Source organism: Pyrus communis, chromosome 3, assembly GCF_963583255.1.
Source record: "Pyrus communis chromosome 3, drPyrComm1.1, whole genome shotgun sequence".
Classification (NCBI taxonomy): domain Eukaryota; kingdom Viridiplantae; phylum Streptophyta; class Magnoliopsida; order Rosales; family Rosaceae; genus Pyrus; species Pyrus communis.
Genome location: NC_084805.1, coordinates 27,658,889 through 27,677,502, shown reverse-complemented (window position 1 = coordinate 27,677,502; position 18,614 = coordinate 27,658,889). Strand labels below are relative to the sequence as shown.

General features: G+C 37.3%; 1 protein-coding gene and 2 long non-coding RNA genes across 3 annotated transcripts; all 3 read left to right on the top strand.

The window, feature by feature from the left end:
- Positions 1–6,365: 6,365 nt before the first annotated feature.
- LOC137730159 (uncharacterized) lies at positions 6,366–9,347 on the top strand. The gene is made up of 3 exons (XR_011068093.1): positions 6,366–6,661; positions 7,035–7,080; positions 7,626–9,347. It is a non-coding gene; the product is annotated as an uncharacterized lncRNA (long non-coding RNA).
- Positions 9,348–10,108: 761 nt separating this feature from the next.
- LOC137730157 (uncharacterized) lies at positions 10,109–10,636 on the top strand. The gene is made up of 3 exons (XR_011068092.1): positions 10,109–10,247; positions 10,350–10,387; positions 10,507–10,636. It is a non-coding gene; the product is annotated as an uncharacterized lncRNA (long non-coding RNA).
- A 4,596-nt stretch (positions 10,637–15,232) lies between these two features.
- LOC137729540 (L-type lectin-domain containing receptor kinase VII.1-like) lies at positions 15,233–18,373 on the top strand. Its single transcript, XM_068468517.1, has one exon. It carries the CDS (start codon positions 15,407–15,409, stop codon positions 17,501–17,503), a length of 2,097 nt encoding a protein of 698 aa, XP_068324618.1. The 5' UTR covers positions 15,233–15,406; the 3' UTR covers positions 17,504–18,373.
- The last annotated feature ends 241 nt before the right edge of the window (positions 18,374–18,614 follow it).

The following is an 18,614-nucleotide window of genomic DNA, read 5'->3' as shown; positions in this document are numbered from 1 at the left end:
CGTTCAAATTTAAGACCTTTTACGTACAAGCGGTGCTTAATATATAACTATCTGTGAAAATATCGATGTACAATTGTGTGAACATATCGATAGTATGTCGATATCGGTTGCCTTCAATGGAAATTTGCTAAAAAATATGAATATTTAAAATGAAAGTTTAGGGAATGTCATATGTCAATTTGTCAATATTTAATCGATATGTCGAAAATATTGATGAAATTTGTCAATTTTAGTCAAAATTTAAGAGTTTTTCCAATATCTTGTGAAGACTTCGCTCCCCTTTCTAATATTTCTTTGATTTTTCCGATACTTCCACAGAAATATCAACGAAGAAACTTCAAACGTGGCTTGTAGTGTTAAATAACTGAAAATCATGTGCCAAAACTTTCCAATGTGCTTCCCAATAGGCAATTATGGACCAGGCTAGACACCACGACTTCGCCACCTTTAATCAATGCTACTCCTCCCCGTGCGGCTGAACCACCACGCCAACGGTGGCAGTGGAGTGGACCACTTGCTTGGTGGTGCTAGAGATTGTCATACGCATGGCTATGACCCATGAAACCCTATGGAGTCTCGTTTTATCTGGAGCTCATTTTTTTTATTTTTTTATTTTTGGTTTGAACAAACGATATTATCTACATTAAGGGAAAATGGGTGAGTTTAGCTTCACAATGTGCTAACAATAATATGGTTCAAACTCGTTTTTGGCAATAATCGAATCTAAGATCTCTCACTTACAAGTAAAAAATTATTTTTATAATTTTTTTTGTTCTCCTGATCTCCCTTATCTATTTATATTTATTTTTATTTATCAGTGATTTATTCAGTCCTATGATTATAAAAATAAAAAAATAAAATATATATATACACACACAATAATAAATATAGAGTATCAAAATTATATAGCAGAATGCAAGTGACCCTTTACTATAGTGTGAGAAAGGTGTTGAGCCTTGCATAACGACGTGGGTATGAATTCCGTTGATGGTTACTCTAACAAAATCTATCGTTTGATAAAAATAAAAAAAAAATTATATAACAGATTGGATCGATCAACGTTGGCCCCAAACATGGATTGACTTGTGCAATTTGAGTCTTCAAAATTTGAGAAACTCTTCTCAACATTAAGCCCCGATTATTGTGTAAATGGGCCTATGGCCCAACAGTGGCTTAAAGTATGTTTTTATCTGTGTTTATTTTTTTTGGGGGGGACAGACAAAATGGATTTTTAATTTTTTCCCTTCATTGAAAAAATAGAATGGAGTTGCAACTTCCAAGTATACTCTTACAACATGCTATAAAATACAACTTAGTATTGACTTTACTATTATTATGTAACGTGGTCGCATGCTTGTGAGTTAAATTTGAGACATTCTTCAAATAAAGTAGAGATTAAGTGTCACTAAATCAACTGATTATGTGTCTACAAATCTAAATTAATATATGCGATTACGTACATCGTGACCAAAAATCTATTAAACGAACAATACTTAAACTCACACTAGGGTGCACCGACTGTCCAACCTTTTTATTGTGCACATATTGTAATCAAAATTGCTCATTTTTTCAATTTGTCGATATACGAAATAAATGTGCCCAAGTATTTATCATATTTAATTATGCAGGTAATGAAACTAAATTATCATGATTTATGTTGACAGTCAATGACAATACAATTCTCTGTAACTTTTTCCTGAATTTCTTGTATGACTTGGTGGTTGCATCTTCCATATCTACCGGGAGAAATCATCTTCCCCCATTGGACTACTTTTCAAAAGTTCATTAAACCAATTTACTACTAATCTGGTAAACGGATCGTATTTTTTGTGTTCGTATCATACTCTTTATTTTAATGGATCATCTCACGTCAAATTCATTATCTTAACTGGTTTTTAACAGGTGACTAGATAACGATTTGATTAATTAACGGATCGTGTTGGGTTAATGGATCATGCAATAAACTATTATACCTAACGTCTAAATCTGACAAACGTTATCGTATCAGTTTTTAAAAAGTGACCTAATAATGACTTGATAACGACCCGACTTGTTAATGCGTTTTTAACGAATAACACGATAACGGCTCGACTCGTTAATAGATTGACTCGAAAACTGTTATTTTTATATCGTTTTGTGTCGATCAATGGGTGGTACAAAAAAGTTATCAGACGTGCATGCTGGTAACATTACCTCCTCCGTCTTCTTAACAGGGATTCCACTACACTGTTTATGGTACAAATCGATAGTGCCTTCGCATTTTTATGTGTAGTTGCCATGCATTTCCTACATACCACTCTTGTACCGTATGTTGCATGAACACCTGGAACGCTTACTTGCTGACTAATCAGCACGTATGATTGTCTGTTGACCTTTTACTCTTTCACTTCAAGGCCATTCCATGATCGAATCTGTTTACTTGCATGCATGCTACATATTGCTAGGTGCATGAATGGTTGACTTGCCGCCAGATAAAGGCAAGGAAAATTCAAGTATTTAAAGTAAGGTGTAATTGAATTAATTCAGTAATACAAGTGATAGTTACAAATGGACAGAACAACCTTAGGGCCAGGAGCGGATGCCCCCACTCAATTGTTCGGTGAAACAAAAAAAAATTTCAGTTGTTCGTTACATTAATATTAACTCTTTTATGTGTTACTGCTATCGTTCAAAGAACATTTTTATCATGAAATTTTTTTGAGATCGATGGATGAGAGATCAATGGATATAAATGATAACATGATTATTTTTATAGATATATATATATATATATATATATATATATATATTTGATTGTATTGTTAATGAGGTTGTCATGTAACGCTTTCAAAGCATAAAAACGTGTCAAGAGATATTGTAATACGTTTATGAAAAACTTTGTGGATTAATATATCTCTGACTTTGTGAGAGCCACCATTGTAGCCAGTGCATTATGCATCGTCTTCCACATGAAGCACCTAATTTTTTTAAAGGGGTTTTAAGCTTCCATACCGCTTTCCAAATCGAACCCATGATGGGCATTGATGATGAAAATCTGGGTTTTACCCTTGGAATTACCTGAGAATGACCCCAATGATATCCCGTTTTAACTGAGTAGAGCCTTCTTTTATCTAGTGGCCACACCAACCTATCCCAGAGCATGGGGTCACCAATATGAGTTTCCAGGATTGCGTTATATTCTACCATCGAAATGAACGGTTTTAAAAAATCAATATCCTAATCCCTACTTGCTTGGTTAATTAAGGACTCTACCGTGGTGTTGCGACTAACCTGCACAGTCTCGATTGGGAAGGGGTGTCCTACCGGAAGGGAGGGTATCCATCTATCACTCCACACTTGAATCTCTTTTCCATTCATGACCTGCCAATGGGTCCCTTTAAGCAGTAGGTCCCTTCCGGCAAGCAAACTTGACCACGCCCAGGATGCTCGCCCTCCACACTTGGCATTAAGAACAGAATAGTGTGGGAAGTATCGTGCAGAACAATCGCCCACAGTGAGTCAGGTTCTTGGATTAAACGCCAACATTGTTTCGCCAGAAATACATCATTAAGTCCATAAAGCTTTTGAACCTAAGCCCCCTATAGCCTTTGGGAGCCCGAGAGTATCCTTAGAGACCCAATGTATGTGTCGTTCATCCCCATTATGACCCCACCATAAGTTAGAAATAAGAGAGCCCATTTCTTTGCAAATGGTGGCGAAGAATTTGAATAGGTTCATCGGATAGGCTGGAATAGCCCAAACCACAGCCTTGATCAAAACCCTTATTCCCACCTGCGACAAGGTTAATTGTTTCCACCCCTGAATTTTTCCCAAGATCCTCTCCTTAACATATGCAAGCCCCTTTCTTTTGGACCTCCTTTACATAGATGACACCCCAAGGTAAGTCCCAAGGTCGTTAACTATTGGCATCCCAAGAATACCACCAAGCTCCTCTGATAGGGCTGTAAAGACATTAGTACCGAAGAACACACTAGACTTCTAGAGGTTTACCTGCTGCCCAGAAGCCGCACAATACTCATTGATTAAATTTACTAGGTTGATGCAATTCTCCTTTTCAGCTTTCATGGAAAATAGGGTATCATTTGCGAAGAAGATGTGGGAAATAACATGCCCCTGAGGATTAATTCGAACCCCTGTAATCATCCTTTTTTCACTAGCCCGCATGATGAGCAGGGAAATGACCTCACTTACGAAAATAAATAGATATGGGGATAATGGGTCACCTTGACGGAGGCCACGTGAGGGGGCAAACTTTGGTCCGGGTTGTCCGTTTAGAGCATCCCCAGCGTGGGGTTTTGCTCGGGGGTCGGGCTCCAAAACAATGGCCCGAGGGCCGGTGGAGATGCTCCAGCGTGCGGGAGGCCGAAGGGGGAGGCCCGAGGGCCAGGCCCGTGAGGGATTGCCAGGCCTTGAGCCCGAGGTGGGGCTGACGCCAGGGTGGCGTCAGCACATTATTTTATTTTATTGTGTCAGGCGCGTGCACCCCACCCGCGCGTGGGGGCGCGTCGCCGACACAAAAAAATTTAAAAAATCAATTGTCAGTTACCGTTGGGAAGCCACGTGGCTTCCCACGGTGCGTTAGATCCTAACGGTCACTTAATGTGGACCGTTAGATCTCAACGGTAAAAAAAAAAAAAAAAGTCAGATTTAATATCCACCGTTCGATCTGAGATCAACGGTGGATATTAAAATGCTTTATAAATTAAAAAATAAATGAAAAAATAGTTTTAAAAATTTGAAAAGTTACCGTTGTGACACGTGGCACAATCTGGAGCGTTGGAATTCAAATTTTTTTATATCTAACGGCAGAGATTAATTAATTGAATAAAAATTTAAAAAAAAATTGTAAAAAATTCAAAAAAATATCTGAAAAATCTGAAAAAAATTGTAAAAAAAATTGTTTTTACTTTTCAAATTAAAAGTCCTTGTATAAAATAATTAAAAGTCCATCGTTCTAATTAAAAGTCCATCGTTCTAATTAAAAGTCCTTTACATAAACATAAACATAAACATACTAAGAATTACATAAACATAAACATAAAAAAATTACATAAACATACCAAATAAGAATCAAAAGCATCTTTTTTTTGCACAAAATAAGAATCATGGTTGCAAACAGCAATCATGATTTTGTTGAACAAATGTCGTTCCATTCTAAAACGACGTCTAAAGTACGTATCAGGGAATGCACTATTAGGAACAAAATAATCATCCAAGAGTTCCATACCTCGTCGTTGCCTGCTTCTATCAAGGTTTCCGGAACGGCTGGGCCTGCAGATCTGAGCCGCAGCTTGGATGACTCGACGGGAATGTGAGGCTCTGTCCCTTCTTACTTCGTCATTTCTCATTTGACGCTCCTCATCCTCTTCCCTCTCATTTCTTACCCTCTGGTGATTGAAGATTGCTTCAGATTCGTTAAACAATTCTTCCTCTTCCTGATTGTATTCTCACATCATCCTTAAGGAAGAAGAAGACGACATTGAAAGAAAGAAACAGAAACTATGAATAATGATACAAATTTTTGTGAATAAGGAAGCAGAAACTATGAATAATGATAGAGATCTTAAGAATTTTGGTGTGAGATTTATGAGGATGGATGGTGGATTATATAGAGGATTCAGAAAGGATTAGGTTCTGCATAATGCCACGTGGCATGCCGTCATTCGTTACAAATCTGATGGAAATCTATCCTCAAAGATTGTGAACAGATTATGACACGTGGCATGCCGTCATTCGTTAAAAATCTGATAGAAATCTATCCTCAAAGATTGTGAACCGATTATGACACGTGGCGCGACGTGATTGGTTAATAATCTTATCAGAAATCCATCACCAATAATTGTATTATTTTGTATTATTTAATAATACTTCGGATAATGACACGTGGCGCAACGAGAACGATTAAAAATCTTATCCGATATTACAATTAAAATTATTTTGTATTATTTTATAAAAAAAAAAAATACTAATATTTTATTGCCTATTGCCAGGGCTATTGAAGTGTAACGGTGGAGATGCAAATTCTATTGCCAGGGCTACTTACTGTTCATTAAGGGCAGTTACTGTTCATTAGGTGGATTGAATAGTGTATTGCCAGGGGGGAGGGCTCCAACGCTGGAGTTGCTCTTAGAATGATAGTGAATTTTACGGAAGATATGCATCTGAAGAGTAGATTACGTCATTTCTGATCAAACCCTATTACTTTAGTCTAAAGTAGGAGGGGAAATCGCACTATTCATATGAACAGTGTTTTGCAAGACATTTCAGTTTATTTACAAGACTGCCACAGCCTCTCTCTGCCGCTAATCTTGATGTACAGGTGTTGATGATCTTGGGAAAGGAAGAACATTGATAAAGTCGGCCTTTTCCATTTCCTTTTCAAACCCTCCTTGCATCTTCCGTCTCGCAGACCCCGCGAGAACGACGCAAACGGTCTTGCCTCTGTCCTATCCTCCTCTCGCCGCCGTCTCCCTTCTCTAGGTAATGCCGTCTTACTCCACCTTTTGCGTCAGGAAGGCCCATGCGTGGTTTTTTGGGGTGGGGATTTCAGATTTCAAGGGGGGAGAGAGGCTGTGCTTCGTTTCGATCGGGCGAAGCCTCCATGATTCGATCGGATCGAGGTGATGGGGGCAACGCGAGGGGTTGAGGTGGCGTCGGGAAGGTATGTCGCTTTTTTCTTCCCCTTGCTGATGCATAAACCCATCAGTTCCTCTGTAATTTGTTTAGGTTTTCATTATTCTTTTTCGATTTGTTTTGTCAAAATTGAAATGGAATTTTTTGGCTGGATTTTGTATTAGGTTGCGACAGGGTTCTGTTTTTAGGGTTTTCTTTCCGTCCCACTCCCTCTCGGCTTCTCTTATTCAGTTTGACGTAGTTTTGCAAATTAGGATTCAGTGCATTTCAATCTTTTTTACTGGAATATACGTACATATAAATGTATAAATTTGTTCAATTTTTCTGTACACAGGGCTGGGTTAATTTGATTCTTGACCTATGGTTGGATATTATATTACAATTGTGGGTTGTATTTTCAGGGGTGGATGAAAAGAGATACCCATCAGAGCTTCCAACAACTCAAAGGTCAGTTATTCTTCCTTCTCCTCTCTAATTCTGTTTCTGCTATTTCATTTTGTAGGATTTAATTTACGGTTTGAAGTTGGAAACTTTAATTTAACATTTTCAGTTGCAGAGCTTAGTGTATACAATAGTTAGGGTTGTTGATTTTGATTGCTGGTCTACTAAATGTTTTATAACATGTAAACAGGGAGTAGATACGTTGTATGCCATGGATAGGGAATGGATACGTAATTAGATCAATTGATGGGTGCCTTTGTTTTGGATATCTACATTCAGCAATACCTGGTATTCTGTGTTTTGTTGTTTTAGCTCTGTGTCTTGATCAATTTCATGTTGTTACTGCCTCTTTAATTTTTTTTAAACGTTATTCCAGCGGTCCTACAAAGATATTCATAACTGGAATGAATAAGCAAACTAATGAATTCAACTGTGAGTTTAAATGATTGGGAGATTCTGGTGGTTATTGGATTGCTTAGGGAACGTAATTGTTGCCTCTGTTGCCATTTTGGTAGTCATATATGTACAGGTCAATTTCGTCAATTTTGCAGATTGTGATGGATGAACACCAGCGTCCCAATGGAATCCCCGTTACATGTTTTACCCTCCAGTCTATATATGCGCAAAGTGATGAAGAAAAGCTTGAATTTGAATATGAATCAGGGAGCACAAACATTTTGGTAAGATCATAGTATATGAATCCATTTTCTTAGGCCGTCTTAAAGCTATTTTGGTCCTTCAGATTTCAATAAGGAAAACACAACAGGCATATTTTTAGGGACACATCGATTTTCTCTTTGTTATTGTATTTGAGTTCGTAACAAATGCAGGAAGCAATATAATCTTATTATTTTTTTGATTGAACATGCAAATGATTACACCTTGCAGACAGATATCTCATCAGGTATGGAGGATGATGTTTTTCTAATTCTTAGAACTTTTTTTTTTCATGCTTCTGTTTTGGTAGGACTATTGTTTCTTCATCTCTGGGTGATCCAACCTCTACCAGATTATTTGAGGATTCCATGAGGGAAACTCTATTGCATTTATGTGCATGATTCACGTTTCATATGATCTGACAAATGGTTTTAGCAGTAGTTGTACTTATTATGCTTGGCGTCTAGGTTTACTCTGCCCTTTTGCTTTTATTTTGCTCTTCCCTTCTTTCTTTCCCTTTGCTTCAGAGAGGAGCAAACTAACCTTTTGTTTTTGGTTTTGTGGGGAAATAGATATGAGGGTTGGACAATGAATCTATTAGCATTTCCACAATTGCTTTTATTTTGTAACTTTTGGGGTTTTGTACGTGTGCTTAGATGCTGTCTGATTTCAGTCTTTTTTGCTTTCTGGAAACACTGTTGTTCAAATTTTGCAGCTAGATGTCAAGGTGCTAGCGAAGGCTATGCAGGTGTGTTCCTGTTAATTGCAATTTCGTTACATTCTATGTTCAGATCTTCTTAATTCCAGCAATTGATTTCATGCAACTGCAATTTTCGAAAGTTGCAGATATTCTCATTTGCTAATTTACTTATCAATCTCCATTTTCCATGGATTAATGCTTATCATCTGCAAACCCCATTGCCCCTGTATCTTAAAGTTTTCCTCTCTTTTTCCCCCCTCATGTGGGTGCATATAATTTGGGCTCATTGTCATTTTTTAATTACTTACTGGTACTTTAGTTTACAATCTAGGCCATTCAGTCAATTGCTTTCTCAAATTATTGTATTTTGAGTAAAAAATTATTGGGTTAGTTAGGCTGCTGTATTTGGGGTTAGGGGTGATGTCAGTGTCACAAGCAGATTTGGGTTTGGGGAATGGGTATAGGATTTCAGGGAGAAAAATGGGGAGGATTTTCGGGACAAAAGGGGGGATTGAGTGGTCGATTTGATGGGAGAGAAAGAGAGGAGAGCGTGATTTAGGGAAAGAGAGAGAGAGAGAGGAGATTGCGATTTGGGGATTAGGTGAAAACAAAGCAGCTTCAAATCACTCAAATCAAAACTGACCCTTCTGTTACCTCCCTCTGCTTGCTTGCTCCCTTTCTCAATCAATGAGTTCTCTCACCATAATTCAGGTCTCTAATTTTTTTAATGAAAGTAAAACCAAACGGTGCGAAGCACGGGAAGCTGACGGCAGGAAAGAGAGATTGAATTAGGGAATTTGAACTGATGAGATTATTTTGGTGAGAGAGATGGCCACGGCAACGGGAGAGACGACGGTTGAGATGTAGGCAGCAAGGAGTAGGGCTGCAGTTGAGGCTTTGAGTAGGCTCCAGGAAGCAGAGAACAAACTGTGCAAGTTGAAGATATTTTGATTCATCCTTTACTGTTTGATCATTTGCTTTTTTAAATTGTTATAGATATTTTGTTCCTTCATTAAAATTGTCATAGATCTTTGTAGGTTGTTTAGTTCACCTCTAGGGTTAGTTGTATGTCTTTGTAAATTAGGGGGTTGTGCTATGTTAATTGCTTTGTTTCTTGGTTGTTTTTTGCCCTTTGCTTCTAAGAAAACCGAAATTAGTTGATGACTTGGATAAATGGTTGAACTGGTACCCTCTTATTTGTTGATGAGATAGTCTACCAAAAGGTTATGGAGTTCAACGTAGGAGAGTACAATTTTTTCATACGTAGGCATTCCTCATTTTGGTTTAAGGTACTAAGTCTGAATCAGGAGACGTTTTCTGATGAAGAAAACATCAACATTGTATGGATGAGTTTATTGTTTTTAATTCATTGTTTACTGTTTGATTTGCCATCTGCTTTCTTCAAATTGTCATAGATATTTTTTTTTTCCTTCTTTAAAGTTATCATAGATTTGTTTAGGTTGTTTAGTTCATTGGCAGTAGTTTTGCCTGGTAGAAAGGTCCAGTCTTGCTGTATCCTCCGACTCACTCTTGTCTGTCTCTGTCTTTGTGATTCTGGGTTATGTTCTGCCATTTTTGCTTCTTAAAGAAACCTAATTGCAGGTTCCTTTTCCATTTCCAAGCTTCCGTTATGCTTTGTGCTGCTGTATTTTCTATTTTTAATGAGGCTCGAAGAATAACAACTTTAATAGGTCTTAAGTGTCTAATTCATTGAACTATTGCATATATTGTGAGGTATTTAATTTTTCCATTGATTTTCATGTTGAAGATATAGATTTTCATTCTGTAGCTGGAGCTAACTTTCCTTTTAAGTGAGGTATTTAATTTTTTTTTTTGTTTCTTTAGCAGATCATTTGTTCATATTTTTCATTGCAACCTTTTATGTGTATAAATATGCATGTGATTTTTTTTTTTCCAGGAAAAGAATTGCGGAAAGGGAAGGTACTTGCTACCAAGGTGCGTTTCGTTTGGGTTTCTAATGGCTAGAAAATTAGAATTAATAATTGCAAGCAAATTTTCCCGAGAAACAATCACATTATTGGATCTAAGTTGCTAATTGTTTTAATTTTGTATAGGCTGCAATAAAATCTGCACCCACATGGGCCACAACTGGAGGAGTCAAGAACCCTAACCGCTACCGCCCTGGAACCGTCGCTCTTCGGTGAGTTTTCAACACAATATAGTTCAAATCCTCTGAATCATGTTCTTGAATTTTACTATATTGCATTTCGTTATCTGAACTCTGTTCTTTCAATCTGGTTACCTGAATCTTGCCTAATATTTGATGTGGCCGGTGGCTTTGTATGGCTGGCTGGTGTGATTTGGGACTGTTTTTAGTTAATGGGAGACATGGCACAAAGGTGTGGGGCAATGAAGTCAAATGGGATTAGGAATTTAGGGTAGTAGAGTTTTTGCTAATTTATGGGATTAAGCGTTCTCAGGTATGTATGGATTTTTTTGGTTAGTATCCAATTAGTGAAGAAAGGATGATTCTTTTTGTTATCATGCATATTTAAGTTGTAAACATCTGAAAAGCTGCTTAATTGAAGTGAAATTTCCAGTTTTTGAGCCTGATTTCAAGTCTTGAACTTTGAATTTGTCTATACCTAGCTCAGCTGAAGCTATCCACGTCGTAGTTTAAAGTATTTGTATTGGTAATTATGTGTTAGTTGCACAAATGAGTTGCCCCAATATCGTTTGTGTGCAATTTGGTGTAGAAATGTGGGTTTTGATGTTTTGGCAGGCGTTGGAAAAAAAAAATGAAATTGGTTTATTAAATTGGGTTCATGATATATGGGTGGTAGCAAATTAGCAACGTCGACTCTTGTAAGGAAGAGGCTGATGAGAGACTTCAAGAGGCTGCAACAGGACCCGCCTGCAGGGATTAGCGGGGCACCCCAGGATAACAATATAATGCTGTGGAAAGCTGTTATATTGGGGTAAGTTGGAAAAATGCAGTGCATAAAAGAAATCTACTGTTGTTTTCTCTTCTATTATGCAACATTAATATTTCACATTTTCGGTAGGAGACACAGTAAGTTGGAAAAATGCTTATATTTCTTATTTTTAGAACCCTTTATCTCATTGTTTCTTGAGTAGTTTTCTGGAAGGAAGAAAAGATAGGCATTCTTAAGTCCTATCAATTTTCAATTTTTATTTTTCTTGCTTTTATTTTAGTTTCTTATTTTAATTTTGGGTGTATTTGTCAAGGCTGGTTCAATTTCAAGTAATATTTATGACGTAGATTGGGAAAACAAACTTGAGGTATTAATTTTTCAGAGATAGTTTATGCTTGAAATTATCATTGTTTTTATATCTTCCAACATTCTGTTTTCTTGGAGTTACTATGTGCTTGAAAACTTGCTAAAACAACAATGGAACAGTTTTTGTTTTTTGTTTACTGCTGAAACAGGTGCCAGGCCTATAGGCAATATATTTTGCCACCTTAACCACAAGGGCAAAATATGTGTGGACTGCATCTTGCTTCTGTTTCTTACGGAAATAGGCGTCCTGCATTTTTTTTTCTTTGAACTTTAGTGCTTGAAAGCTTAGCTATTGAAACAAAAACGGAATACTTTTAATGTTTTTTGTTAACTGCTAAAACAGGCGGCTGGCCTGCAAGACATATTTTGTCGTCTTAACTTCAGAGGCAATATATGTGTGAACTACATGTTGCTTCTGTTTCTTATGGAAACACAGGATTTTTTTGCAACCGTATCTTTTGTAATCAAGAATGTTCAACTTCATCCTGTTAATTGTACAATGTCTTTTCATATCAGCTATGTTGAATGTATATAAAATCCAAGCTGCTTATCTTACCGACTCCTTTCACTCATCTATCCCTCTATTCATTTATCATTATGTTTAATTTATTCAGATTAAATGTGTCTTATTCATGCTGTTAAGGTTGATGCATTCAAGTTCCGCAGCAACGCGCAGGCATGTTTTCTAGTCTTCTCTATGACTGCTATTAGAAAATCATATTTCACCCTATCATAAGCCTTATGCATACCTAATTTGACACCAAGTTCAAATTTTCACCTTGTTCTTCGCGTTTTGAGGAAATGGAAATGCTTATGTGCAATGCCAATATTATCCTAGATCTATCTTCCTGCTATAAAGGCGTTCTGCGAAGGGAAATCAGCTCCAGCAACAATGGCCTTATACGATTCGCCATGACCTTAGACAGTATCTTGTAAGAATAGTTATAGAGACTAATAGGTCGGAATTGAGAGACAAAATCGGAGTTTGAAACTTTTGAAATGAGAACAACATGTGTGAAATTAATTCGGTTCGGATTGTCATTGCCCTTCAACCAACCCATTGACCTCGGCAGCAACATTTCTCCAAAATGACGCCTTCTGCTCATGATTGTCAAATTGTAATCATGTGCCATGTGAACTTATGATAAATATCAATTAACAAAGATTAGTCTTAAATCATGGCCATTTAATTATTTAATCGGTCACCGATTAATGATTATGATAGGCCTAGGCCACCCACCGTGTTAAAGTCACCGTCTCTCTTCTTTTTAAGGTGGCTTAAGACTCTACTTACATAATTTTACAATTTCTCTTATATTTAATATTTTTCTTATGTATTTATATTCACACCTTATAACTCTTAATGGCTTATATCACTAATTATATACTTATTCATAATCTACCTGGAAAAAAATAGGTAATTATTTGGCATAAGTAATTTATAGAATGAAGCTTAGTCGTTATGATAATAGTGGTTAGCAACTAAGTTGCGTTACCATATTATCTTAACGGTACATAATTTTTAATGTTCCTCAACTTAACATGCCATTCAAACATAGCCCACGTTAACCAGCAATTTTTTGGTGCACTCGAGACACTACTATGTAATGTTATTATTTCACCCAAAACATTATACATGTCACATGTGTTTCTATTAAGGAAATTGTTATTAACACTCCAAAAATCTCATTTGGCATTTCAAACTTTCTATAAATAGAAAGAAAAATACACTTGTGAGGAGTGTAGAATGAAATTTTTAAAGTGCTAATAACAATTTCTTTTATTAATATATTGTATATCTTATAAATGCGACATCAATCCTATCGTTCACTAATATTTGAAATGAGACACCATATAATGTGTGATAATTTGATATAATTTATGTGATTACATATATTTAATATAATTATTATTTTGATCATCTAAATAGTAAATATTAAATACATATAAATATTGTAAACATATAAAAAATTTAGACCAGTAATACAATTTTTTTCTTTCACAAACGATAGAATGCTCCACATTTGAAAGTTTGAATCCGTGTTTGCTTGAGAAGTAATAATTTATAATAACAGTCAAATATCTGACCAACTAAAACCATTTGTCCCAAAGTCAAAACATCTCGTACGTATTCTCACTGTACGGTAGCAGATGGATTTTTCTAGAGTGGTTATATTGCTGTCATTTTCTACATATAAATTATGTCAACATTTAATTTTTTATTTATTTAATTTTTAGTCATCTTTTGTTATTAAGTACTACAGTTTAATAATATTTTTCTTCGTTTAATATTAAATTCAATTCTCGTCAATAAAAAATTTAAACTATATTATTATTAATTCATTGTAAAACTATACTCAATTTCTATCTGTTAATGTAAACAATACCGCTCGGTCAAATAAAAATTAAAAATTTTTGCAGTCATTTCCTGATGGGGAGATTCCAACGGCAGCTGCCATTTGAATATGTTGACGTTGTGTACGTTATACTTTATTTATTTTTAATTTTTTTGGTGGTGGTTCGTACGAAAGATGCACCCATCCCATTTGACTCTTCAACCTCAGTTTTGGATATTAACCTGGTTTCTATTGGAAATCGGCCAACGTTTCAATCAAAATAACCAACATGCCATATTGTTCACACTGGTTGACCAAATATATAAAATATAATTGACATTGTAATCAATTTCCCATAAGTGGAAGGGCTCAGGTAATTTGGGTCTTTGACACCACGAAAAAATAAAAAACCTAATGAATAATATGGAATCATACTGACATCTGATAAGTAGTGACGGCCCTGATGATTAGGGTTTATTCTTCAATTCCAAGTGCAAATGCTCAATAGTCCACTTGCTGAGCAAAATTTTGCTTTTTAATCGATGATTTAGCTATAATTCTTCGTATTTAATTAAGAAATGTTGATTTATCTATTGAAAACCATTTTTGAGCCGAAGATTCTCATCTTTCGCCCATAACTTTGTTTAATATTAACTATACTAAATTTTAAATTAAATAGTGATAGTAAAAAGGAAAAACAACCAATTTAAATTGAGCTTTGGCAACTTTATGATCAAGGAAAAAAAAACACTTAAACAAATCAAGAGGCGAAAGGAATGCAAGAATATTAAGCGACACTAGTACGTCGTTTGAATTCGAATAAACAAAAAGACCAAATCCCAACCACTAGTTTCTCAGATTCTCAGAGCAAATAAGACCATCAAAATTGACTTAATAAAATTAAAATTTGGCCATAGAATGTAAAGATTAGAGGACTTTTAAATTTCAACTTTCGAGAAAGAATGCTGCATTTTGCTTGTTCGTGGTCCCATCCACGTATAGTCTGCCTTCAGCCAGACAGCAAATTCCACCACGAAACCCTACCATTTTTGTAATTAAACCCATCTCCAAGGGCAGAAATGACACATCACCTGACCCTGAGTCATTGACCGTACACGCCCACCTTATCAGCCTAAGTGAAGAAAGACAAAGACCGTTATCTGCATCACCAACAATTCTCCTGTTTCATTCATTTCCCGATATTTATCAGTGGCCCTTTACCTCCTCCACCATCTTCAGCTTCCTCCGTTTTACCTTTTGATATTCTAAACTACTTTAATCTTCACAGTCGACATTCATTGTCAGTTGTAGTTGAACGACGCATTTCTTAACCAACTGACTTAACTCATGTTGGTCGCTTTCTGATTTTTTCTGCAATGAACAAGACAAACCCAAATCACAAACCTCTCCTCCTCCTGATTCTACTTCCTTGGATCCTATCCTTCCAACCAGCTTTCGCCGTCGACTTTGTCTTCAATGGCTTCAACTCCTCCGACATGTTGCTCCTCTACAGCAACGCCACCGTCGAATCTCGAACCCTAACGCTAACAAACAACACCAACTTCTCCATAGGCCGGGCGCTCTACAAGTCCAAGATCCCCACCAAAGAACCAAACTCAGCGTACGTATACCCTTTCTCAACTTCTTTCATTTTCTCCATTGCCCCTTACAAGAACACGCTTCCCGGTCACGGCTTGGTCTTCATTTTTGTGCCGGAAACCGGCATCAAGGGGACGAGCTCCAGCCAGCATCTAGGACTCTTCAATCTCACCAACGACGGTAAGTCCGACAACCATGTTTTCGGTGTCGAATTTGATGTGTTTAAGAATGAGGAATTTGGAGATATTAATGACAACCATGTCGGCGTTGATGTGAATTCACTTAAATCTGTCGAGGCACACGAGGCAGGTTTTTGGCCGGAAAATAGTGATGGAAGTGATGAAAAAAGTTTCAAGAAATTGAAGCTTAATAGTGGGGAAAATTACCAGGTTTGGATTGATTACAAGGATCTGCTTATCAACGTTACAATGGTTCGGGCCGGCGAGAAAAGGCCGAAAACCCCGTTGTTGAGTTTTGGCTACAATTTGTCTGGTGTTTTTAGGGATGAAATGTTTGTAGGGTTCACAAGTTCAACGGGGCAGTTAGTTGAGAGCCACAAGATTTTGGCATGGAGTTTTAGCAATTCCAACTTTTCGTTGAGTGAGAGCCTGATCACTTCTGGTTTGCCTTCTTTTGTGCTTCCAAAGAGGTCGATTTTCGTGTCGAAAGGTTTCATTGCAGGGATCACGGTGGGTGGATTTTTTGTGATTGGTCTGATTGCTCTGTTTGCTCTGTTTTTGGTCAAGAGGCATAGGAGACTGGCAAGGGAGAGAGAGGAAATGGAAGATTGGGAATTGGAGTACTGGCCACATAGAATTACCTATCAGGAAATTGAGGCCGCGACGAAGGGTTTCGATGAAGAGAATGTGATTGGAGTTGGAGGCAATGGGAAGGTTTACAAGGGTGTATTAGCAGGAGGGGGGGAGGTCGCGGTGAAGCGCATTTCGCACGAAAATGATGGGATGAGGGAGTTCTTGGCTGAGATTTCAAGCATTGGGAGGTTGAAGCACAGAAATTTGGTAGGGTTGAGAGGTTGGTGCAAGAGAGAGAAGGGTAGCTTCATGTTGGTGTATGATTACATGGAAAATGGGAGTTTGGACAAAAGGGTTTTTGATTGTGATGAGAGTAAGATGTTGAATTTTGAAGACAGAATTAGGGTTTTGAAAGATGTGGCTTCGGGGCTGTTGTACTTACATGAGGGTTGGGAGTCCAAAGTCCTACATAGGGACATTAAGGCAAGTAATGTGTTACTTGATAAGGAAATGAATGGAAGGCTTGGGGACTTTGGGTTGGCAAGGATGCATGGACACGGTGAAGTGCCTGGCACAACCAAGGTTGTCGGGACCGTGGGTTACTTGGCCCCGGAAGTGATTCGGATGGGGCGAGCATCAGAGAAAACTGATGTGTTTGGATTCGGGATCTTGATTTTGGAAGTGATGTGTGGGAGGAGGCCTCTAGAGGGTGGGATGCCACCTTTGGTGGAATGGGTGTGGAAACTTATGGTGCAGGGAAACTTGTTACAAGCCTTTGATGAGAGGCTAAGAGCTAGGGGAGAGTTTGATGAGGAGGAAGTGGAAAAGCTTTTGCATTTGGGATTGTTGTGTGCATTTCCTGACCCAAATGCTAGACTGTCGATGAGACAAGTGGTTGAAGTGTTGGAGGGGAAGAACAACGATCAGCAGGATGAGTCAGAAACTGAGGACATGGATGCATATTTGCTCCGAAAGTTGCAATCCAAGGATATGTGGTCGGATTTTTCACAAACTTTTGGGTATGGATCACATTCACACCCAACTTTTGAAGATATAAAGCAAACCATATCCACTTCAATGTCTCTTTCTTGGTCCAATACTAGCATAGTGGAAGGTAGATGAATCTCCATCGTGCATCAAATGGGAAGGGAGTTTGAGCTTTGAGGTTTTGCTTTTGCTTCTTTTTTCTTACATATCCATTCATTTTCTTTGGATTGATTACACATGTAGTATAGCTCACTTTACCACATAATATGTATGTATGAGTTGTAGCATAAAGATCCATTGCAATCAATTTACAATCTTCGACCTAAGGCCTCCTTTCGTGTGCTTAAATTTATCAATGACGAGACTGAACTCATTAAATTTGACGAGTTTTTGACCTATTATAAAAGGTGAATGCTTGCAACGTTTTCATTTGAACCTTATCGGTCTACATTTTCTTGAGGTATTGTACGAGAAGTGGACAGTTATACGAGAAGTACTCAAGAACTTCTCCAGCCACACGAACAGATTTGAAATTAAGAAACTTATGGGACTTAAAGCCAATGTAAAAGTTATGGGCCTTAAAGCCAATGTTTACACAAGAGTGTAAACTTGGAAAACCAGAACATCTTTTGATAACTAAACGGATATTGCTCGAGGGGATGAGCTTCGATGTTGTTCCACCATCGAGGTACCTACGAATTTCCAAATCTAATTCTTCTTTAATCTCGAAGCCATACAAACTGCATATAGTTTTCCCTGTAACTGCATCGAAGTTGGGAGTCATGGTAGACGCCCACACACACTTCCATCGCCTAGAAAGGATACTAGTGGCTGCTGCTTGCTTTAACCCCTTCAGAGATCTTGGCGATGTAAGTACGCTTACTTACCATCTCAGAGTGTGATCACCAAAATTTGTCGACTGCTTTAAACCTGCAACATGGAGGCAGACCCAAAACAAACTACCTGTGAAGTGACATAAAATTATACCAACACTGAAATGGAACAATTTACAACCATTCCGAAAAACTTATAAGTCGCATTTGATTAAAAAGAAGGCCGCTCGCACACGAAATGTTAGTTTTATGATAAATTGACAACAATTTCAGTTGGAAAGTGTTATTGGCACTCCAAAAATCTCATTCTATACTCCTCACAAGTGTATTTTTCTTTCCTAATATAGAAAGTTTGGAGTGTCGAATGAGATTTTTGGAGTGCTAATAACAATTCCCTTTCAGTTTCATTTCTT